The 25,410-nt window shown below is 42.1% G+C and overlaps 3 protein-coding genes across 3 annotated transcripts in view; 2 read left to right on the forward strand and 1 right to left on the reverse strand.

The window, feature by feature from the left end:
* The window catches only part of LOC308461817 (olfactory receptor 5AP2-like), a gene marked incomplete at its 3' end in the record, with an annotated part of 253,933 nt that overhangs the window by 79,753 nt on the left and 148,770 nt on the right, over nt 1–25,410 (reverse strand). The gene's annotated exons all lie outside the window — the stretch shown is intronic.
* Nucleotides 1,798–2,760, forward strand: LOC308461498 (olfactory receptor 6B1-like; the record flags this gene model as incomplete). The annotated part of the gene is made up of 1 exon (XM_080978492.1): nt 1,798–2,760. One exon carries the CDS (start codon nt 1,798–1,800, stop codon nt 2,758–2,760), a length of 963 nt encoding a protein of 320 aa, XP_080834618.1.
* On the forward strand, nt 4,026–24,781 carry LOC308461819 (uncharacterized protein; the record flags this gene model as incomplete). The annotated part of the gene is made up of 5 exons (XM_080978984.1): nt 4,026–4,344; nt 5,306–6,262; nt 9,725–10,141; nt 12,319–12,417; nt 23,753–24,781. The coding sequence occupies exons 2-5, from the start codon at nt 5,315–5,317 to the stop codon at nt 24,779–24,781; spliced, it is 2,493 nt and encodes an 830-aa protein (XP_080835110.1). The 5' UTR covers nt 4,026–4,344; nt 5,306–5,314.

Below are 25,410 nucleotides of genomic sequence, written 5' to 3' on the forward strand. Positions count from 1 at the left end.
TGGTTGTGCCCATTACAAATTCTTTTTTTGACAAATGTTCATGGCAGAAGTGACCTTTCCCTCTTTCACATCTAATCAATCGGAGCTCTGTTGGGATTTTAATAGGGGCTTCTCTAAGCTTACACCTGCCACTTTTAAATATCAAAATGTGTTTTTGGGAAACAGCTTTACAGAATTTCATTTCAAGGCATTCAGTGGGAAAGCAGTCACAACAATTCCTGTGGAGAATGCTTATTAATCCTTAACAAGCAGAGGATTTTGCAGAGATCATACAAAGGATGTAGCTTTGGCCCACCTGGAAGACTTGCTGAGCACAGGGAAATGATCCTGGACAAGACAATGCAACTATTTTTTTTTAATTTCAACTTGGCCAACTGTAAAAGGAGAAACACTAGGGCAGCTGAGTCTGTGCCAGAGATCCATCCTCCTAACACTTGTGCCCCTGCAGCTTACATGGATTGGATGGAGTGATGTAGGGTGGCAGTGAGGTTGGGGATGTGTCAGTGAAATGATGGAACCAATGCAGTGCTCCTGCCAATGCGCCAGTGCATCCCAAACCTTACACCTGCCCTGCCTCCTCCCAATCTGTATTAGCTGAAGTGATGTAGGTGTTGGGAAGATGGATCCAATGCATCACCCCACCACAATGTGCTCCCAACAATGCCTACCACCTGCTCCTAAATCCTGCCACTGTATGTCCCCTTCACCTGGTAAACTAGCAAGCAGGAGTGTCCAAAAGGCACGGGAGAAGAAATTCAAGGGAGCCTCACACAAGGGAGGAAAGAACCTGGGAGGCATGAATGGGAGGACGACTTGTCCCACTTCCCATAAACCTGGTGAATGGGCTTTGAAGTGGGATGTGCAAATCAATAGTTTCTCCCTTGCGCCTTCTGACCACCTTGGGGGCTCTGTTTACATACAAGAATGAGGACATTGTTGGGGCATTGACCCTTTGCTGGTCATGGTAAAAGCCTGACATTGCTATCTTCCAGAAATGGCCCTAGATAACCTATTAAAACCTTTGAATTTACCTGTCTTGCCCATATCTTGCTTCTTTTACATCTTAGGTTGACCACAAAGGGGCCATTATTTTATCTCAAATCAAGAAGCTTGAACACACATTTATACTCTATACATAACTTCTCAGTGTATAACTTGAACACTGCTAATAATATATTTTTTTAAATCCAAGTTTCAATGTCTCCCCATCCCCTACCCAAACTGTTTTAACTCATGGTGAGGTCTAGCAGTGAGAGCTTTGGGTTGTCAACTAGCATCAGAGGGATTAAATAAGAGCACAATAACATATGGAGAACTCTGATGAATCCGACTAAAGGTCTATCTAGTCAGTGTCTAATTTCCCATAATGGCCAACAAGATGTCTCTGGGAAGCCCACAAGCAGCATATGAGTGCAACAGTCACCTCCTCTTGTCCTTTCTCTGTGACTTGTACTCATGGGCATACTGCCTTTGATCCTGAAGGCAGTATACAACCCTCTTAACTAGGAGGTTGTGATTTAATGACTATTGCTTACAATTGATGGGAAAAATTAATACCTGTATCGTTCCCACAAACTGTATATTCTGTAATGGATGCATAAGAATCCATAGAAAGACGGTCCTGGTGAATAAAGAAGACTCTTGTATTCCCTCCTGTGCAATGATATTATAACTTCAGCTATATGGCCCTTGCTTATGTAATATTGACTCTCCTGATGATTGTTCCTGTTTGTATTTGTACTTGCAAAACAAAGAAAACAATGATCACACCCCACCTCATCTCTTCTATTCCACCAGATGAAAACCATGAAGAAAGAGGAGGAGAGAAATGAAACCATCATAGCAGAATTTATCCTTCTTGGTTTTGGAGACATCCAGGAACTCCAGATTTTTCTATTTATGCTGTTTCTAATTATATACGTTATGACCATGGTTGGGAACATCCTCATTGTTGTACTAGTTGTGCTTGATCAAAGCTTACACACACCCATGTATTTCTTCCTTGGGAATCTGTCTTGCTTGGAGACCTGCTACAGTTCAACCATCCTCCCTAGAATGCTGGCCAGTTTCTTAACCAAGAACCAAAGTGTTTCGGTGAATGGGTGCATTGTGCAATTGTGGGTTTTTGGTTTCTTGATAGCAGCAGAGTGCTACCTCCTGACAGCAATGTCCTACGATCGCTATGTCGCAATATGCAGGCCCTTGCATTATCCATTTCTTATGAATTTCAAAATCTGCCTCCAGCTGGTGGCTGGTTCTTGGATCAGCAGTTTTGTGGTAAACATGATCTTGTTAATTTTTACACTGCAGTTAACCTTCTGCGGCTACAGTGTTATTGATCATTTCTTTTGTGATTTCATTCCAATAGTGAATGTTGCCTGCAGTGACACACATCAAATAAAAGTTCTGTCATTTGCTCTGACCTCCATCTGCACACTGCCACCATTCAGTATAACAATAGCATCCTATGGGTGCATCATTAATGCCATTCTTGGAATCCCGTCCTCCACAGGAAGACAAAAGGCCTTCTCTACCTGCTCTTCTCATCTCATTGTGGTGACCATTTTCTATGGCACCATCATCGCTGTGTACATTTTGCCAGACACCAACCAACTGAGAGAGCTGAACAAAGTCTTCTCTGTCTTTTACACAATATTGACACCTCTCCTCAATCCTCTAATATATAGTCTGAGGAACAAAGAGGTGAAGGAGGCCTTGAGGAAAGTAGCTTACAAATATGCACATATAAGAGTTTATTAAAGCCATGATTTCAAACTGAATGACGAAGCCCTTTTCTATTACAAAGGCATCATTTTGTACTGGATGTAGGTCTTCTTCTGAACTAAACAAGTGCAACCCTTGGAAGTAACTGAATGGAACATTCTCAGGGGACTCTCATGCACTCAACTTTCAGCTCTCTGTGGAAAGATTTGGATCCAAATAGAACAATATGAATGTAAATCTTTCTAAGTGTTGAAAAACACATGTTACGCAACCTCTAAACATTGCATATGTACCTTACTTAGAACAAATTGTTATTCCTTTCATGCTATATGGAGGTTGAACTGGTGTTTGTTAAGCATCTGTAGTGTGACTTCAATGGACTACTGTTCTGACCAGCAAAATGAAACATAGAATCATTAAATTGGAAGAGGTCATGTAGTTCAACCCCTTGCAATCCAGGTATCACAACATGCAGTCCTCCACCCAATTTGAAACCATAACGGACCCTGCTTAGACATTAGTTTATACCACAATGCATAAATTTTTAGTGCATACTAATGACTGGAAGAGTTTTTCTTCTAAGAATACCACATTTGAGGTAATTTTGCTTAAAACCCCTTTGGATAGTCAGCATGTGATAAAAAAAATGTTCAAAACAATTCTCAGAAAAATGTCTTCTGAGAAATGTTGGGTCAGTTCTAAGAAATGTTCAGCTTCCCTTATCATTCCCGATGAGATGTGCTTCATTGAGTTATTCCTCAAAGAGATATTCAATCAACACGGTGTTTAAAAGCAAATTTTTCTTAAGAGACTAATTACGGCATAATGCCCACTGCTTCTCACACATCCCTTTTGCAGTTATAGCCTAAATAAGAAGCTTTGAGCATGAAGACGTGATCTGGTTTTAAATTCAACTGATCCATGAGATTGACTGATGAATCTTAGAATCTCAATGCCTACAGAACATGACTTTGAAAAGCAATCAAGCAGCCATAGTCAAGAGACCTTTGTGTTTCTAATCCTAAAATTAAATATTAGGACGCAGAAGGGAGCATTCCAAGATTTTGACTGCCTTGAATTTCAGGTGAGAATTACATGCACAGGCTGAATGCATGATTATTCCCATCACTGTGATATAAAGGCTACTACTATACTGACCAGTTTGCTGTCAGACTCAGGTGTGTCTTTGATCATCCATTTAGCATTGTGACATGCTCAGCAGTGGCATCATAATTCCTTCTTTGTTGACACCTTGTGAAAATGCAAGAGCCCTGTACTCCTTTGTATACAATCAACCCAGAGCACCACCAGGATTTATAGAGGGACTTTGTTAATCACCCAATTGCTACAAGAGCCTTGTTCTCTTCCTATCTAGGCACTCTAAGCTAGGATATGGGAAAGCTTTGGGTCTCCAATGTTGATGATCTACAGCTCCCATCAAGCTGATGTTGGTAGGAGCTGATGGGAGTTGAACAACATCTGGAGGATCACAGTTTCCCCATTCCTATCCTTCCATAATGGACCAATATGCAACCTGCCTCTTCAGTTATCTAAATTTCAGTGGATAAATGATAAAGCAGCCTTTGCTTAGATACACCTGGATCTGGATATATCTGGAAGGTAAGAGAGAAAGTAGATGCTATATAGCATAAAAAATTATGTTGATGTGGGTGCAAGCTTTTAATAGTCACAAAGCTCCTTGCTAAAGCTGGGTAACAGCTAACAGTTCACTGATCTACAAGTGCAAATATTTGAGTTATTTGAATTATTTCACTGTGTCTGTTGGTAATTTACACATGTTCTGATAATTCTGATTATTGATGGCATTGCATTTCAGAGGATAACTATATCTTGCAGCTATCACTTAGAGGTGTTGGTGATTAAATGGTATATAAAACCTGTTAAATAAAATAATAAATACCTTGCCTCACTTGACCAACCCAGTTTATAACCACAGATTATTTTGACATGTTTGTTCCATCAATAAATTCATGTGGTTTCACCCTGACATAATTCGGAATCATCCAAAAGACAAAGTTATTTTGTTTCTCATGTTCTTTAGTTGTGGGAGCATGGTTGCATTTCCTGACTGATCCAGGGTGAGCGGGGTCACTAAAATTCTGGAGCCATGATTGCCTGGTTGATATTTTGTAAAGCATTTAAGTTGGTCTCAGGCTACCTTATTAGGAAGAAGGATGATATCATTTGTATAGCCTTTATGCCAAAAATCGTAATACACTTGCAATATCAGAAAGGCAGCAATCTTTGCATTATGGGTTTCTATCCACCGAGTGGCTCCCTCAGCCATTTTATAAAGCTCTCCTAGGGGTGCCTTATTTCCAGAAAAAGCAGGCAGGTTAATCTAAGCACTCAAATTCAAAACAGTTCACCTTTGTCCTTGTTTTTCTTATATCATGGGAATAATTTAAGCGAGACTTGGAGGAACAAATACCTGAATAGGACTATTGGGAGACTTGAATCCAGGACGAGATCCCTTTAATTCAGATGGGGGCAAATACTAGAATAACATGAGGGGAGAGTAATATTGATTGCACAAATTGTTCTTCTTCCCCTTCAACAGATTAAAAGGATGTTGACATTAGAGAGGAGAAATGAAACCACCATTACAGAATTTGTCCTTCATGGCTTTGGAGAACTCCAGGAGTTACATATTCTTCTCTTTGTGCTGTTTCTAATCATCTACATCATGACTATGGCTGGGAACCTGATCATTGTCACATTGGTTGTGACTGATCAGCACCTCCACACCCCCATGTATTTCTTCCTGGGCAACTTGTCTTGCTTGGAGACCTGCTATAGCTCGACCATCCTCCCCAGAATTCTGGCCAGTTTATTAAGCAAAAACCCAGGTGTATCCGTTAATGGCTGCATTGTGCAATTATGGGCATTTGTTTTCTTAGCAGTAACTGAGTGCTATCTCCTGGCAGCAATGTCTTATGACCGTTACATAGCAATATGCCGCCCCTTGCATTATTCTGTCCTTATGAATTTCAAGGTTTGTCTCCAGCTGGTAGCTGGGTCTTGGATTGGCAGTTTTGTCATAGACACAATATTGTTAGGTTTTATACTACAGGTAACCTTCTGTGGCCACAATGTGATTGAGCATTTCTTTTGTGATTTCATTCCGATGATGAACCTGGCCTGCAGTGATGCAAGTCAGGTGAAACTGGTATCGGCTGTTCTGACTTCTATCTCTACCCTGCCACCATTCGTTCTGACTATAGCATCATACGTATGCATCATCACTGCCATTCTTGGCATCCCATCCACCACAGGAAGGCAAAAGGCTTTCTCCACTTGCTCTTCCCATCTCATTGTGGTGACCATTTTCTATGACTCTCTCACCATTGTGTATCTTTTACAAGACAACAATCAACTGAGAACACTCAATAAGGTATTCTCTATCTTTTATACCTTCTTGACACCTCTGCTTAATCCCCTTATATACAGCCTGAGGAACAAAGAGGTGAAGGAGGCCTTAAGGAGAACAGCCAACAAATGTGCTAACTGTATAAGAGTTCATTGAATTTTGTTTTCTTTTTCTCCCCCCCCCCCCCGATTCTAACAAAAATATTCTCCCATTTACTCCAATGTAAATCTGAAACACTAAAGTCAACGGGGTTTTACTCCAGATTTAGAAACAGCAGCGATTAATGATCTTCCTAACATGTAGCCTTGGAAGCAGCGAGCATTCGGGTACCACTTTTCAAATCCATATGCTAATTCCTATCAAGTTGGTTCTGGAGCTGTGCTATATTTGGTCATTTATTTTATGCTGCCAACCTTAAGAAAAAAAAAATAATGGTGGTAAACAGCAACACATCAAAAATAAACTTACAACCAAATGCAAAATGCCATGAAGACTCATCACCACTGCCACTTCTTCCTCCAGCACCATTGTGTCACTTTACAAACCACCTCATGCATTGTGTGTTGTTGTCTGTAAAGAATCCCCAACATTCAAGATCCTGACTGTGTGTATATGCACCACATGACTGGGGCACCTGATTGTGCATTTCTCCTGATTGTGCAGTGCATCTTCCTTTGAGCAGGAGTTTAGACACTGGGGTTTCTTTTCATGCAACCCTGTGCGACATGTGTTTGTTGAAGGAAGAAGATGTCACTGGAGAGACACTGCCTGGCTGTGAGTGCTGAAGAGCCCAGACTCACTGGAATAACTCTGGGGTTGGGTCAAATGTCAAAAATGTTTTTAAATAGTTTTTAATTTGTGCTGTTTTAAATTTCGGTTTTATGGTTTGCTTTTTGCTTGTTGGGGGAGGGATTAACATTTAGTTGCAGTTGGGTATCAGTTTAATTTTTAGTAGAACTGTGAATTTTTTGTTTTGTTTTTTGATTAGTTTCTATTGTTTTATATAGTTTGTATTCTGTTCTTAAGGGGGGAGAGTCAGGGCTGCCTGGGAGTAGGCCCCAGCCAACAGTGATCTCAGTGATCACGGGTAGGAGGAGGAGTTATGCTAAGACCAGACCATGTCATTACTGAGGAGGCAGGTTTTGTTGTTGTTTGAAGACTATCCCTGCCTTCGAGTCTGGTATTGACCGGATGGAAATCCAAGAAGGGACCTCTTTTAAAAAAAACTCTGTGAGTTCAATCAAATTCTTCATTTGATCATCTCTTGCACCTCTTATTAAATCCCCTCATTGCTGTCGACTTGGGTATAATTTTTTGCCACCCTTCCCTTGTCACTTGTAAAATCCATAGTAAAACATACTTCTGGAAGTGTTACACAAGGAGAGAGTCACATATTGTATTAATGAAAATTCCTCTCCATCATTCTTCCCACTTTGTATAGAAACTAGCTACAAAGTTTGGAAGGCCAGAGGTAACCTAGAGGGAAACCAAGAACACCTGCTAGTCTCCACCTCCCAAGGAGATAACAGGAAGAAGATCCATGGTAAAATATCCATGTCTCATAGATTTACAATATCTTCATGGCTCCCCATGGCATTTCAAAAGCCCTAAATGCCTAATATCTTTCAGGAAGACAGGGCATTTAGCCTTCTAAAAAAACCAATTGACCTCAGTTTGGGGAGAATCGTTGGCATAAAATCCACACTGAGGTTTTAAGACTCATTGCTTCTCACACTTTCTTTCCCTTGCAAGTACTCTGCACTCAGTTCTAAGAAGAAGCGAACTTGTAGAACACATCTTATCTCGGCTAATATTCCTTTTCCAATCTAGATGGTCCTTCTTTGAACTCCTCTTTCTTTACTTTTACTCTGTTAGGATTTTGGGGTGTTTTAGTATGGTTTTAGTATGGCAGTTTGATCAAACTGTGGGAGGCAGTGGAGGACAGAAGTGCCTGGCGTGCTCTGGTCCATGGGGTCACGAAGAGTCGGACACGACTAAACGACTAAACAACAACAACAAGTATGGCTTCAGGGAGACATTTCAGAATTGAGGGGAATCTTTCATTGTACATGTGTAATATTGTGAAAAGCTTGAAAACAGACCTTTGTGTTATAATATGAATACTTATAAATTAACAAATAACTAAAAATAGGAATCAAGTGATGTATATTCCAATGTATATTGTCACTCATTCCGTATCACATGAAATTGCATGTGACATGGTGATTATTGCTTGAACTGTTTATCATTTGGTACACTATAGAATGTTTTTACGCGTAAAAATACAAACACATACCACACATTCCCATGAGTCTTTTCTTCTGAGTTTGATTACACTCCTAGGAGTAATGGAAGTAAATATGGATAAAATCCAGTGCAGCATCTCAGTATAGAGAGCAGTAAGAGAAATTGCCTCCCAAACAGCTATGGGGAGAGAATGGTGTGATACATTGAAAAGGCAAATCACATTGGCTGCCCAGAAAAACAACACAGATCACAACCAGGCATGAAAACGAAGCATGTAAACACTTGCATGAAATCACCCAAGATCTGCCCACAAACAGCTTGGTAAGTCTATTTGATTAGATGACTTTTCAGTTATTTTATTCATGACCTCTTGGATAAACTTTGAAGTGTACACAGTTCAGGAAGATCTAGAAACCAGAGTTTTACAATGCAAAAGCCCATGCTCAGTTTGTCACAGCCAGGGTTAATGGCTAGGAATAGCAGACATCTCACATATTTTATTACTGTAAATTCCTTGGGGGTCTCTTTTATTGTGAGAAGTGATTTATGAATTCAGTGAACGTAATGAAACATCTAGAAGCAGAACCTTGAAGGCATAACATACCTACTGGATAAAAAGCAAATTTTATCACAAGTTAAATATATTTATGGGCTTCCTAGTAAAAATCTGCAAAGGTCAGATGTGCAGAATAGCCACCATGTCACCAATAATTATACATTTTCATTCATTAAAGAGAATATTCTGGCCTGCACATCCTCATTCCACATAGAAGAGGCCAGGTCAGCCTGTGTCGGTCTTAGCAAATGCATACTGGAAATGTGACATGGACAAAAACTGTTAAATCTCTATCACATGAAATTCCATGTAACATGGAGATAACTAATTGTGCCTCCTTTCTTAAATAAAGGTTTATAAAGATAAATATTTAAATAAAATAGGGACATGGGTGGTGCTGTGGTCTAAATCCAAAGTCCAAACTCTTGGATTTGTCAATCGGAAGGTCGGTGGTTCGAATCCCTGCAATGGAGTGAGCTCCCGTTGCTCTGTCCCAGCTCCTGCCAACCTAGGAGTTTGAAAGCATGCCAGTGCAAGTGGATAAATAGGTACTGCTGCTGCAGCAGGTAGGTAAACAGTGTTTCTGTGCACTCTGGCTTCCATCACAGTGTTCCATTGCGCCAGAAGTGGTTTAGTCATGCTGGCCACATGACCCAGAAAGCTGTCTCTGGACAAACACCAGCTCCCTCCACCTGAAAGCGAGATGAGCTGCGCAACCCCATAGTCACCTTTGACTGGACTTAACCATCCAGGGGTCCTTTACCTTTTACTTTACCTTTCTTAAATGTGTTTGCTCCTCTTTGCAGGAACCACACACAAGCACTATGTTCAACCAGTCATCTGGAGTGGTGGAATTCCTTCTGTATGGATTCTCTGATACTCAGGAATGGGAGACATTTCATTTCATTACTTTCCTGGTCATTTATCTGATGGCTGTCACTGAAAACCTTCTCATCATCACAGTCATCACCTGCAGTCCTCAGCTTCACAAACCCATGTACTTCTTTCTAGCCAATCTGGCATTCCAAGACCTTGGCTCCATATCTGTCTCAGTTCCCAAATCCTTGTCAAATTCCCTGATGAACACCAATACCATTTCATACAATGGATGCATCTGCCAGGTTTTCTACTTTATGTTCTTCACTGTATCTCATTTTTTCCTCCTTGGCATCATGGCATATGACCGCTACTTTGCTATCTGCAATCCTCTGCACTATGAGACTGTGATGAACAGAAAAGCATGTGTCAAAATGGCAATCAGTGCATGGATTACTGGGCTTATCTATTCCACAGTATATACTGGCAGTACATTCACAATTGAGTTCTGTTCTAATGACATCAGTCAGTTTTTCTGTGAAATTCCACAGTTATTCAAAATTGCTTGCTCTGATTCATATCTCATCGCATTTTGGGTTATTTGTGTTGGTGCATCTCTGGCTTTTACATACTTTGCTCTGATAGTTTATTCTTATGTTCAGATCTTCAGGGCAGTTCTCAGAATTCCTTCTGCCCAGGGAAAGGAAAAGGCCTTCTCAACTTGCTTGCCACACCTTATTGTAATATCTGTATATTTTGCCAGTGGTTCATTTGCCTATCTAAAGCCAACTTCTGGGTCCCTATCAGCCATGGATCTTGTGGCTTCTATGTTCTACTGCATGTTGCCTCCAGTTATAAACCCAATAATCTATAGTATTCGGAATAGGCAACTGAAATCAGCATTGTGGAAGTTGACTGCAAAATTTTTCACGCCAATTTTTCTTCCCCAATTTGCAATATGTTTCTCTTCCTGTAAAAATATAGTAAAACATTTTTAAACATACAGATAAAACCTGTGTTGAAATCTTTATTTTCATTTCAGTTGCAAATCTTTTGAGAACACACTTGCTAATTAATAGCAATTGTTGTTGTTTAGTCATTTAGTCATGTCCGTCTCTCCGTGACCACATGGACCAGAGCACGCCAGGTACTCCTGTCTTCCACTGCCTCCCGCAGTTTGGTCAAACTCATGCTGGTAGCTTCGAGAACACTATCCAACCATCTCGTCCTCTGTCTTCCCCTTCTCCTTGTGCCCTCCATCTTTCCCAACATCAGGGTCTTTTCCAGGGAGTCTTTTCTCACGAGGTGGCCAAAGTATTGGAGCCTCAGCTTCAGGATCTGTCCTTCCAGTGAGCACTCAGGACTGATTTCCTTAAGAATGGATAGGTTTGGTCTTTTTGCAGTCCATGGGACTCTCAAGAGTCTCCTCCAGCACCATAATTCAAAAGCATCAATTCTTCGGTGATCAGCCTTCTTTATGGTCCAGCTCTCACTTCCATACATCACTACTGGGAAAACCATAGCTTTAACTATACAGACCTTTGTTGGCAAGGTGATGTCTCTGCTTTTTAAGATGTTGTCTAATAGATTCAGAAATTGATCTATAATTTCTGTGCTCCATTAGAGTAATAAACTGTTATATAGGTTCAGCAATAGCTCTTACTATTTTCATGCTCTGTTGCAGAGGGGATTTTATTTAGTTAATTTACTTGTTTTGTACTTATTTTCACACATATTTTTATGTTGATTCTGCTGAATTGTGCCAGGTCTATGGCAAGTTAGAACTATGCTTTCAGCTTGATTGTATGTGTGATTGTATTGGCCTAATACCGTATTGGCCTGAATATAAGCTGCACTTTCCCCCCAAATTCTGACCGTGAAAGGTTAAAGTGCGGTTCAATTTGCAACCTTACAAAAATTGCCTTTTATGATATTGCTGCTGAAACAGACACATGGTAAAAGGGAACAAAAAAAAAAAAGTTTTATTGCCGATTTGCAAGCTTGAGACTGTTGTGGAATTAATTCTAATGTCATTCATCGCTTTCACTTGCGGGTCCTTTCTAGTACCAGTAGGGTTTTCTTCTACATCTGCCATTTACGGCTGTGAATGCCTGCAGAATTTTAAGGGAGGGGCTTCTATTCGGGTATTGTTTTTTTACTCCCCTCCATTGAATGTTAAAGGTGTGGCTTATTTGTGGGTGCGCCTTATATTTGGGCCAATATGGTAAATCTCTATTCAGCAGATTTCTGCAAGCAGAACACTTCCTTGATTGACAGAATGTGATTGTCCTCAGACTCATGTACGTTAGGGGAGATGGCCCCATGGAAAGTGGACTTTCTGTATTCACAGAGTTGCAAACATTCTGGGAAACATGAGCTACAAACCACCCACCAAGTCCAGTTTTTGCTTTGAGTCATAGCAAAGCATAAAAAAGAGGGCAGGTGGATTGGGAGATCTGGTGAAGGGTAAGAGAACAGGGCTCCCCAGAGGCTCTGTGGTCTTAATTACCCACGACCATGCCTCCCACAGGTCCTGATTGGACAGCGGGGCCACCCCTAGGTGGGTTCCACCCAGCACCAGTGATGTGGCCCAGACGGCAACAAGAGAGGCGTCAATCTCCCCTCCACCAGAACACTGCAGGGGCCCCAATACTTGGACACAACGGCGCCCACCAGAAAAAAGGTGAGCGGATTTCTCAGATTTGTACCTTGGATCCCAAATGCCTTGGAGTCGAATATTTTGGCTCCTGAACTCCGCAAACCCGGAAATGAATGTTCCCATTTGTGAATGTTCTGCGGAACCCGAACGTCTGGTGTGGCTTCCGCAACTTTCGATTGGCTACAGGAGCTTACTGCAGGCAATCGGAAGCTGCGCTTTGGTTTCCAAAAGTTTTGGAAGTCAAACGGACTTCCAGAATGGATTCTGTTCGACTTCCGAGGTACGACTGTATTTAGAACAAGCTTTTTAAGGCTTGCACCTTTTCCAAATCCTTTAACACCCTGTAGCTATTGTCAGGGAACTGCCATCGGAAGGAAGGGAGGTGGAAGGGCTCACACAGGTTGGGAGAGACTCAGCAGCTGAAGAGGGAACCAGTAGGGGGAGAAGAGCTGAGCTGAGGGAAAGTGAGCTGGAGGGATGGCTCCGAGACACTTCCAGCGAAAACAGTGGGGAGGTTTCAGGACCTCCTGTAGGGACACCCACTCCTCGCCGGAAACTGTCACGCAGAGAGTCCAGAAGACGTGTTTCCGTTAAGGAGCTTTTATGTTGGAAGCGATTCCGAAAGCAACCACTGTCGGAATCTGCAAGCGACTGACAGAGCCATGTTTAAGGGGCTCCGTTACAGACAGAGGTTTGCAAACTTGAACAAACTCTGAGAGACTTGGATTTTACGCACAAGCAGCTCATCGTCCCATCACAGCATTCCGACAGTCTCTGTGAGAAGTTTGTGCAGGAGAAGGCATCATGAGCAACCCAGCCGGAACCGGAGAAGCAGGAGCTGGAGCTCCGCGTGCTTTCAATCGTTTATGAACCACGTCCTGGGGCCTTTGCTTTACAAGAATTGTGTGGCCTTCTTAGATGACGTGTTAGTATATTCAGAGAATGAGGAGCAGCATGTAAAAGACGTCAGGGAAGTGTTGGGCAGACTGCAAGCCAATCAGCTGTGGGTGAAGCTAGAGAAGTGTCAGTTTCATGCCAAGGAGGTGGAATTCCTGGGGTACCGCTTGTCGGACAAGGGATTGGCCATGGATCCTGGCAAGGTCCAAGCGGTACTGGAATGGAAAACACCGAAAACAAGGAAGGATGTGCAAAGATTCCTTGGATTTGGAAACTTCTATCGGAAGTTCATCAGAAATTTTGCCCACTTGACGGCTCCCATTACGGACTGTCTCAGCAGTAAGAGGAAATTCGTTTGGACGGCGGAGGCGGAGCGAGCTTTTGAGGAACTGAAAAGGGCGTTCACTTCGGAAGAACAGCTCCTGCATGTGGATTTACAAAAACCGATGCGAGTGGAGACGGACGCATCAGACCGGGCTGTGGGGGCGGTGCTTTTGCAGCCTGGGAAGGAGGAGTCAGAGTGGAGACAGTGTGCCTTTTTTTCGCGAAAGCTGAACAAATCTGAGAGGAACTACACGGTGTATGACCGAGAACTACTTGCCATTCATGAAGCGTTCAGGAGATGGAGGCATTTATTAATTGGGGCACAACATAAGGTGCAAGTGTGCACGGACCACAAGAACTTAGAGTATTGGAGAACGGCACGAGTGCTCAACCAACGGCAAGTACGATGGGCCCAGGAGTTCTCCAAATTTCACTTTGAAATCTGTTATGTGCCAGGTCCAGAAAATGTTAGGGCGGACGCTCTCTCACGCAAACCTGAATATTTGGAAGGGGAGGGGGGACCCGAAGAGAGACATGTCATCCCAGAGGACCGCTGGGTGTGTGGGGCGGCATTGGTGGGGCAAAGAGAACTGGTAGAGGAAACAGAGAATGATGAATATGCCCAGAATAAGCTCAGAGGTCTTAGGGGTGAGGGAGAGGAACCAGGGGGTTTTGAGGAAAGAAATGGAGCGTTGTATTACAAAGGGGCACTGTATATCCCCGAAGGAGACTTAAGGGGGAGGGTACTCAAGCAGTTGCACGACAGCCCCACGGCGGGGCATTTTGGACAACACAAAACCATGTGGTTGGTCACCAGGGAATTTTGGTGGCCTAAGGTGAGGGAAGATGTACGGGAGTATGTAAGAGGGTGTGAGCAATGCCAGCGAGCCAAAGGGGAGAGGCGGGCGCCGGCGGGGCTATTAGAACCCTTACCAACCCCAGAACGACCTTGGGAGGCAGTGTCGATAGATTTTATGACTGATCTGCCGAAGTCCAAGGGGAAAACAGCCATCATGGTGGTGGTAGACCTACTGACAAAGATGTGCCACTTTGTAGCCTGCTCGCATGCAGTCACGGCGGAAGAGACAGCGAAGTTATTTGTAGAACACATTTTTAGGTTGCACGGGGTGCCATTGAGGGTGGTCTCACACCGAGGAAAACAATTTACTTCCAGGTTCTGGAGGAAGCTCATGAGCTTACTGAAGGTGGAGGTCAACTTTTCGACTGCCCGGCACCCTGAAACCAACGGGCAGGCGGAAAGAGCAAACGGTGTCCTCCAGCAATACCTGAGGTGTTATGTCAATGACAGAGAGAATGACTGGGTAGAGAAGTTGGCGCTGGCGGAATTTGCCTACAACAATGCAGAGAATGTGTCCACAGGGATGAGCCCCTTCTTGGCTAATTATGGGTGTCATCCCAGGGCATTCCCAGGGGGAGGAGGGGAGAGATGGAGCATCCCGGCAGCAGAGCATTTTGTAGAAGAAATGGAAGCAATCCATCGTCAGCTCCAACTCAACTTAGAAAGGGCGAAGAAAGAATACAAGAGGCAGGCAGACAAGAACCGAAGGGAAGGTGAAACCATAAGGGTGGGAGATCGGGTGTGGCTGTCAACCCAAGGGTTGCCGTTCAAAGGAGGTTGTAAGAAATTAAGACCCAGGAGGTTGGGTCCCTTTGAGGTCATTCAACAAGTCAACCCAGTGGCTTTCAGGCTCCGGTTACCCAACCACATGAAACTGCACCCAGTATTTCACAGGTCGTTACTGTCACCGTATGAGGGGGGACGAGAAGGGATGTCCACTCGGGGACCGATCATAGAAGAAAGGGAATGCAGCAGCCATGTGGCAGAAATCCTCGACGCCAGGTGGAAGGGGGATCAGGTGGAGTATTTGGTAGCGTGGGAAGGAGAACCGGAGTCAGAAAACACTTGGGTAATGGCAGAAGATATCAATGACGAGGTATTGATAGAAACGTTCCATCAAAGGTTCCCAAGGAAACCTCAGCCTGTGGAGAGGTTCCGGAGGGAATACTTTGGGACCACCGATGAGGAGGAGGAGTTGGAAGGATTCACGGATTCGGAAGGGGAAGGGGAGATGGACTCTGAGGAGGAGGAGTACTTCGAGACCAGGAAATGCGACAGGTGGAGAGAAGTGTTCGAGACATCGGAAGGTGAAGGAAGTTCCTTCCGGGGTTTTGCCTCCTCACCGCCCATAGAGGAGGGGGCGGGAGGGGGTGAAGGGGGCCCTGGAGGGGAGGTGGATGTCAGGGAACTGCCATCGGAAGGAAGGGAGGTGGAAGGGCTCACACAGGTTGGGAGAGACTCAGCAGCTGAAGAGGGAACCAGTAGGGGGAGAAGAGCTGAGCTGAGGGAAAGTGAGCAGGAGGGATGGCTCCGAGACACTTCCAGCGAAAACAGTGGGGAGGTTTCAGGACCTCCTGTAGGGACACCCACTCCTCACCGGAAACTGTCACGCAGAGAGTCCAGAAGACGTGTTTCCGTTAAGGAGCTTTTATGTTGGAAGCGATTCCGAAAGCAACCACTGTCGGAATCTGCAAGCGACTGACAGAGCCATGTTTAAGGGGCTCCGTTACAGACAGAGGTTTGCAAACTTGACCAAACTCTGAGGGACTTGGATTTTACGCACAAGCAGCTCATCGTCCCATCACAGCTATCAAAAAGAAAGGATATTTAATGATTTTTTAAAATAATTTAGCCTCACCTTGAGGGAATGTTCAGGGTGGCAATAGAGGATATATTATTTATTAATATCCTTCCTAACTTGCGCTAGCATGTTCCTTTACTTATCAGAGTGCATTCCCCTTTACACAGCAGAAAACTTGTTGCAGGCTCATTAGAACCTCTTACTATTATGCAATTCAATCTGCCTCAGATTGAACTGTATGTTCCTGGTAATCCCTCCTTAAAGAATAAAGACACCACAGTCTTATTCATAAGCAATAAAAAGAAAGTTTACTCACGATCAGGCAGAGCACGGTGTGATGCCTGAAGGCAGACTTTAGGCTTAAAGTTACAAACGTATAAAAACAGGTTTACCCCATAAGGGAAGTGACCTGAGGGACTGCTTGGCTGGCAGCCAGCAGTTCATTCCAGGAAGTTTGCAGGACAAAAGGAAGATGGAAAAGAGAGAGAGTGGCAGCATGCCTTGTCCTTTTACCATGTCTGGAAAGGTCACACCCACCCACTAGTTACATGCAAGGAAGGATGTTCCAGGGCAGGAGGAACAGGAAGTTTTGACTGGCTCAACCAAACATTCCATTGCATGTCCACTCTAGGAAAAGAAGGAATGTTGTACTTGGCTGATCTCAGTGGATTACATCCCACACACCTTGGGTATAAAAGCTAATGTTTCTTGCCATAGCAAAAAGGTGTTTTCTCTCTCTGAAATACCTTCACAGTGAGGTAGTAAGACTTGTTGCTTTTCTCACAAAAACTGGGCACTCAAATCTGAGGAGAACAGATAATTGAACATCACAACCACAGCATAAATTATACAGAATAATTAAGAAATCATCAGTAAAATAATTACAAATCACCAGTATAACAACCACCTTCTATGGAACACTATTAAGAAAGCTACTAAAAGAAATTAAGCTAAACAGAACAACCATAACAAAAGTCATATTATAAGATTCACAAGGCACTATAGCTGCAGGTAGCAACGAAGTCAGAAAATGAACAGATTGTGTTAGATTTTAGCAGGAGTATACTTATGTTGTCCACATGAATCAGAGGCGTGCAGTGAATCTTTTTATGGGGATACATTAGGGCTGGAGGTGCCAGCTTTTAAGGGTGATTTGGGGCAGGGGCAACATCTGTGTGTGAGCATCACCCCTCCTTCCCTAAGCCGGACAGAAGCTTCTCCAGCTTTGGGAAGGAAGTGCCTGGCTTTAGTACTTTAATACTCTCATTTACCAGGAATATTGAGGGGCCAAGCCTAGTTCCCTGGTCCACTGACTGCCTGCAACGGACACGGATCAACAATATTCAAAGTTTAGTTGGGAAGTATAAGACAGGTTGAGCAAGGGGCTAAACAAAATATTTATGGATGCAAACATTTTCCTAAGGGATTTATATTTGAAGCAGGGCTGGAACTCTTATTAGGCAAAGTGAGGGGGCCACTCCAGTTTTGTTGGTCAAATACAGTGGTACCTCGGGTTACATATGCTTCAGGTTACATATGCTTCAGGTTACAGACTCCGCTAACCCAGAAATAGTACCTCGGGTTAAGAACTTTGTTTCAGGATGAGAACAGAAATCGTGCTCTGGCGGTGCGGCAGCAGCGGGAGGCCCCATTAGCTAAAGTGGTGCTTCAGGTTAAGAACAGTTTCAGGTTAAGAACAGACCTCCGGAACGAATTAAGTACTTAACCCAAGGTACCATTGTAGTGACATCAAAATGCTGTTTATTTCATTTTAAATTATTGCCAGAGTGCAGAAGAGGAATTTGTAAAGGGTTTTCTGGTGTGTGCTTTTGCTTCAGGTGCCCAAATTTCTTAATTTGGCTTTTTTTTGGTAAAGAACTCTATCCCACTGGAATTCTGCACATACTGTTTTATTTTGAACAGTGTGGATGGTACTGTCACACAGAGAGATAGCTGCTGTAGTTCAAGCAAAGTGTAGTTGGTGATCCACACCAAATATCCTCCCCATTGCTGGGTTCATAACTGGTGGCAACATGCAACAAACATAGACGCCACAAGATCTGTCTATATGTTGTGTATCTTATTTGCTGGTTCTGTATACAAATTATCCAATGGCCTATTCTATTCAAAGATTCTTGAAGCAGTAACTTCCGGTTTGCTGCGGAAGGAATGGCAGTGTGTTTCAGATTGTCCGCTTAAGGGACGACCATTTCAGGCTGGTTTGAGCAGTGGGGAGAGTGCTAGGATTCAGTACCCCCCCCCAAACACTCCACGGAAGAGTGGGGCATCGAGGGGACTGGCAGGGTGAGAGGAAACTCATTGTGATCCTCCCTTTGAACTCACCTCTGTCTCAGCAGCAAGTGGGGGAGAGGGAGGGAAAAGCAATTTGAGTTCGCTCAATTCAGCACCAGAGCACCCATCAGCCATAGTCACAAGCTGCCGTCGAAAGCAGCAGATCTTCCAATCAAGGTAATGAATAGCCAAAAACTGTATAGAAGAAGTTAGGCACTAAAATTTAATTTAGCAAAAACGGAATCTGTTTATATGTCATGTATCTTATTTGCTGATTCTGTATACAAATTATCCAACGGCCTATTCTACTGAGAGATTCTTGAAGCAAACATTTTTAAAAAAACATTCACAGACATTTTCCAGCAGTCCTCTGCTTTATACAATAGTTGAAATTAAAAGAATCAGCAATAGCTGTTATGTTATTACAATTTTTAAGAAAAATAAAAAATAAAGAACTTGGAACATGATAGATAGATATATATTATATTAATTATATTAATTATTATATTACATTATTGGAAATATTTTTAAAGCATCTTAATGTTATAATGGAAATATTTATAAATGAATGAAAAAGAAACCAAGTGATGTATGTACCTCCATATATTGCTACTCAATCTACATATATCAGGTGAAATCCCATGTGACGTAGTGATTCTTGCTTGAAACTTTTATCATTTGGTATTCTAATAGAACACTTTTACATGTAAACAGTAAAATACACATGCATTTCACACATACGCCTGAGAATTTTCTTCTGAGTTTATTAGAATCCTGGGAATGGAGAAACATAATACAAATAAAAGTAATTACTGCATCTCCTTGTTCTGTTAGTCAGTGAGGAAAACTGTAACTGAGATCACCTCTTAAACAGTGATGGAGAGCTAAAAATGTGACAGATCATACTGGGTGATCAGAGAAAAGCAGAAAATGAGCAGACATAAAGCAGCAGCAGCAACAACAACAAACACCACCACATAAAATTGTATTAAATTCTGCAGGATCTGCCCATGAATAGTTTGGTGAGTCAGTTTTTATGGATCACTTCTTAAGTGGCTTATTGAGTATCAACTTGATAAAAAACCAATTTATCACAAGTTAATTATACTGAGGGCAATTCTGGACAAAACTTTAAGGTTCAGGTGTGCTGAGAAGTTAACATGTTACCAATATCTGTTTTAACATTTTCAATAATTTGCATGAAGCACTGAAGAGAATGTGTCAGCTGCAGATTCTCTTTGCTGGTGCATGCTGGAAACCCGTGACATGGAAAAAGGCATTGAGTGATGGGGATCATCGTGGTCTTTTGGATTATGATGGGAATTAATGCCTGCTTTACACACACACACACACACACACACACACACACTTCTGGCAGTGGAAAAGGACAGTACTACCAAACAAGCAGGTTTTCAGGTCAGAATTTCATGCTTCCACTCAGCATAAGCACCCTCCCCCCCAAAAAAACCCAGCACCCCAGCCAGGACTGATGCACCACTCTTAGAGGTCAATTGACCATATCAAGAGCTCCACCCCTTAAGACACTTAGTGGAGTTGCAAATTTTCTAGCTGCATTATTCTGGGAGGAATGATTTCAGATGTCATCCCCACTCGAAGCTGCACCAAAGTAGAACAGTGCTCCAGTGGCAGAAACAGAATGATTAGTTGCCACTTTTGTAGTGTTAGACTGGTTAACTTAGACCATCTCTACTGAATGGTTGTTGCAGGAAACGCTCACTGAAGCCTGAGACACTTTAGAACAAACCATCTGCTTCAGTTAAATGTCTTGAGAATAATGTTTGAATGTTTTTGGCACCGTATTCAGCAGGTTAAAGCCCTGCAACAAGATGGCTTGTGGAGGGTTTCTGCTCAGGGAAGCAGCAGCTGCCTTCCATTCCCTCTCACCTCAGTTTCTCTGTTTCTTTCCAACAGTCATCAGTAATATCCAAGGCAACACGATGACCAAGTACAACAATGCAATATCAATATAAACTCTTTATATAATCTATACGAAACATTGAGCAATATGAAATATATGAAATATGCACTATCTGCAAAACCAATTCATGCCTATAGTTTGTAATAATTTGAATTATTGTAAGTTACCATGTATTTGCATGTCATCGTTTCAATAATTCATTTGCAGTTTATGAAGCATTTCTGTATCCTTCTGCTGTGCTGAAGAAGAATTCCATGAAACAGTGGGTATATCCAGAATCACTGTTCATACATCTGTTTCGGACCACTTCTGCAGCACTGGACGTCATAAAACAAAGCCTTGTTTTCATCAGATAAGAATCTAACCTATTGCTTCTTTCAGAGACTTGCATAGTCTACAAAGACTTTCAGAGACTTATAAGACTTATGTTTATTTGGTTCTATGTTTTCAAGAGAATCCATTAATAATAATAATAATAATAATAATAATAATAATAATTTTTTATTTATATCCCGCCATCCCTAGCCGAAGCCGGGCTCAGGGCGGCTAACAACAATAAAATAATACAACATTCTAAAATCATTTCATTATAAAATTAATTCAAATCAAATTGATGGCAACCATTGGGCTAGAGTTCTGTGAAGATTGCCAAAGGAGGGAGTCAGGCTGTGCCCTGGCCAAAGGCTTGGTGGAACAGCTCTGTCTTGCAGGCCCTGCGGAAAGATGTCAAGTCTCTAAAGAGTAAAGATTTTGTGACTTTCAGAGATTTATAAGATTTCTGTTTATTTGGTTTTGCAGATAGTGCATATTTCATATATTTCATATTGCTCAATGTTTCGTACAGATTATATAAAGAGTTTATATTGATATTGCATTGTTGTACTTGGTCATCGTGTTGCCTTGGATATTACTGATAATTGTTTGCAACACAGGGGTTTCATTATTTGGTTACTTTTTCCAACAGTCAGTTAGCATTCCATGCTCAGTGAGCATCCTGAATAGTCCTTGAACTGTTTTCCACTTGATTCCCCCTTCATTTGCCAACCCCACTTCAGGTGCTGGTGTTTCACTAGTTTCATTTAATCCTTTCATGTCTCCACTGAGGAGCATTTATGTCTCTCTTCTGTCCCTGTGGAAATTGAACCAGAAACATGCCTAGCCAGATAATGAAACCAGTTGTTGTTGTTTGTGTATTGTTGCATGCCACCCCAGTCTCCAAGCAGTGCCTGTTTCCAGGGGCTCCAGGCACTTCCCCAGGGTTTGTGTGTTTTTTTTCTGGATGAGGCTCAGCAGAGACTATGGTGTCTTTATGATATATGGTTTATTTATACATATCATAGAATTATAGAATTGTGGAGATGGAAGAGACCCTGAGGATCATCTAGTCCAAACCGCTGCAATACAGGGATCAAAAGTGCAACCGTGTCATTATCAGCACCATGCTCTAACCAACTGAGCTGTCCAGGCTCCATTAATATATTCAACCTAAGCCTACAATGGAGGGGTGCACAGCATTAACACCTCAAGAGGACAAAGGTTCTCTGGAACCACAGCCTATGTTTCAAACAGACATCAAACATTGCTCTGATTCTCTGGTTTCCCAGCTTCCTGCTTTGCGTCTAGCTCAGTCTCTGCTCTCAACTCTGCCTTTGTTCTTCTAACTAGCCACAAGCTGAGGGACGGGCCCCCATCAACAGCGCTACTTTGAAGATTGCTGGTATTAAGAGAGGCCTTGACTTGATGGAAGTTGCAGTTCTAGTTGAAGCACCCAGTGCTACAGTCTGTGTGCTGATATGAGATTAGTAAAGCAAACAGTCTAATTTTTCAGCGCCTAAATGAAATCGAGCATCAGAACAACTTGGCCACAATAAGGAAATTTTGCCCATGATATGACTATTTTCCACCTTCCCATTTTGACTTTCTGGCACCCTATCTCCATAACCTAGCAATTCTAAAATATAGACGTGCTTTTAGCCTCACAAGATTGAATGTATTGCCCTCGACTGTACTTGATGGAAGATTCCAACAGATTCCACACGAAAAATGTTTATGTCCCTGTGGAGATGGCAGTACCAAATCAGTGGCGCATGCCCTTCTGACTTGCACTCTTTATAAAGACTTTATGAATGAGATTATGACCCCTCTTTTATTATCCATTCCAGGTTGCCCAACCACTGCCACAGTGTCCTTTCTCTTGGCAGATCAAGATGACCAGATGACAGCAAGGGTTGCAAGGTTTTTAGCTGGGGCAATCAGATTAAGATCCATTATTTGACTGCTGATTCAAGACCCTAAAGTGTGTTTTATATCATCAACTTTTTATTTCTGTTCTTTGTATATCACATTGTTGTTTTGTTGCTGTGGCCGATGGCTGACGCAAATAAAGGTTCATTCATTCATTCATTCATTCATTCATTCATTCAGTTTATGCAGTCTGGTGATGTGGAAATGGTCTTTCAGCTCTAAGGATGACTACATGGCCCCTTGAGCCTCTTGGCTTGTTAAACTGAGCAGAGGAAATTTGACTACCTGGGTCTGGAGCATGTTTACCACTTTGTTGCATGAAGGAATAATCCCTCTACAATTGAGAGAGGTAGTGGTATAGCCACTACTAAAGATCCAGTCCAGGATGCCTTGATTTGGGACTGTCCTTGGAATCTGACTCCTCATCTATAATACTAAATCAGGGTGACTTCTCTGCCTCTTCAGCCCCAAATGTAGTCTGCCCCAACACCATGGGCCCCTCTACAGGGTTGTCAGCAGGAAGCTCTTCCTACCCTCAATCCTGATCCAATTAGCCTCTCTACAGTGTTACTTTCAGACTCATGATGGTTTCAAGTAATATAATAGTGTTTTGAGCCTATATTTCAAGCTCTGAACTCCCGCTCTATGAACATTAGGAAGGGGCCATTGCTGGATTATTTTAGATGTCTGCTAAAACATTTTTCTTCTATCAGGGCTAACCAAACAGGTGGTTTTATTTTGTCTACTTGTTTTAACCTTTAATTGTTTTTATCTGGATACAAAAATAACTTTTTATTGGTTTTATCTTTATATATTTTTATAATATGTAATACTAACCACTTAGAGATTTCACATTTTTAAAGATGAACAACAAACACATGTTTATTGAAAGAGCAATGGTTTCTGGCTTACCTAGGTCAATCTATTTGATCACATGGGGAACCTGCATGAAAGCCTCTGATACTCTTCTCCTTTCTAAAATGGGTTTGTTTTCTCTTTGCAGGTACCAAATACCTACACAATGTTCAACCAATCATCAGGACTGATGGAATTCATTTTGCATAGATTCTCTGATACTCAGGAGATGGAGACATTCCGTTTCATTGCTTTTCTGCTTATTTATTTGTTGGCTCTCATTGAAAACCTTCTCATCATCACAGTCATCTCTTGCAGTCCTCAGCTTCACAAACCCATGTACTTCTTTTTGGCCAATCTTGCATTCCAAGACATTGGCTCAATATCTGTCACAGTCCCCAAATCGTTGTCAAATTCCCTGATGAACACCAAGACTATTTCATACAGTGGATGCATCTGCCAGGTTTTCTTTCTCATCCTTTGTACTGGATCTCATTTGTTCATCCTTGGTATTATGGCATATGACCGCTATATTGCCATCTGCTGTCCACTGCACTATGAGACTATCATGAATAGAAAGACATGCGTCCAACTGGCAATCGGCGCATGGGTTGGTGGGCTTCTGTATTCTACAACATACACAGGAAGCACATTCACACTTGAGTTCTGTTCCAATGAAATCAACCAGTTCTTCTGTGAAATCCCACAGTTATTTAAAATTGCTTGTCCTGATTCACATCTCATTGCATTTTGGGTTATTTGTGTTGGTATATCTCTAGCCATTACTTACGTTGCTCTGATAGTTTATTCTTACGTTCAGATCTTCAGGGCAGTTCTAAGAATTCCTTCTGCCCAGGGAAAGGAAAAAGCCTTCTCAACTTGCTTGCCACATCTTATTGTAATATCCTTATTTTTTGCCAGTGGTTCATTTGCCTATCTAAAGCCAACTTCTGGGTCCCCATCAGTCATGGATCTTGTGCTTTCTGTGTTCTATTGCATGTTTCCTCCAGTTATGAACCCAATAATCTATAGTATACGGAATAGGCAACTGAAATCGGCATTGTGGAAGATGATGGCAAATCTATTCACCCTATTCTTCCCCAATTTGCAACGTCTACAGCATGGATTACGTTTCTTTTTCTGTGCAAAAATAGTAAAACAATTGAAAATATTTTAAATCATTTATAATAAAGATAAAACCTAATGATTTTGAAATCATTATTTTCATGTTTGCTGCAGATATTGGAGAACACACATGCTAATTTATAACAATTCATAAACTATTATATAGGTTCAACAATGGATCTTATAATTTTTATGCTCTATAACAGAGTTGAAACATTTTAGTTAATTTAATTGTTTTCTACTTCTTTTCACACATATATTTATGTTGATTCTGCTGAATTGTGTCAGGTCCATGACAAGTCAGAACTATGCTTTCAGCTTGATTGTATGTGTGACTTTGCAGATCTGGGCCCACATTGGCCTAATAAATCTCTATTCAGCAGATTTCCACAAGTAGAACACTTCCTTCATTGACGGAATGTGATTGTCCTCAGACTAATTTGAGTTAGCGGAGATGGCCCCATGGAAAGTGGAGTTTCTGGATTCACAGAGTTGCAAACATTTTGGGAAACGTGAACTACAAACCACCCACCAAGTCCAGTTTTTTTACTTTAGAGGCATAGCAAAGCATAAAAAAGAGGGCAGGTGTGTTGAGAGATCTGGCGAAGGGTAAGAGAGCAGGGCTCCACAGATGCGCTGTGGTCTTAATTACCCACGACCATGCCTCCCACAGGTGCTGCT

Source organism: Podarcis pityusensis (assembly GCF_964106645.2).
Source record: "Podarcis pityusensis genome assembly, chromosome: 13".
In the NCBI taxonomy this organism is placed as follows: domain Eukaryota; kingdom Metazoa; phylum Chordata; class Lepidosauria; order Squamata; family Lacertidae; genus Podarcis; species Podarcis pityusensis.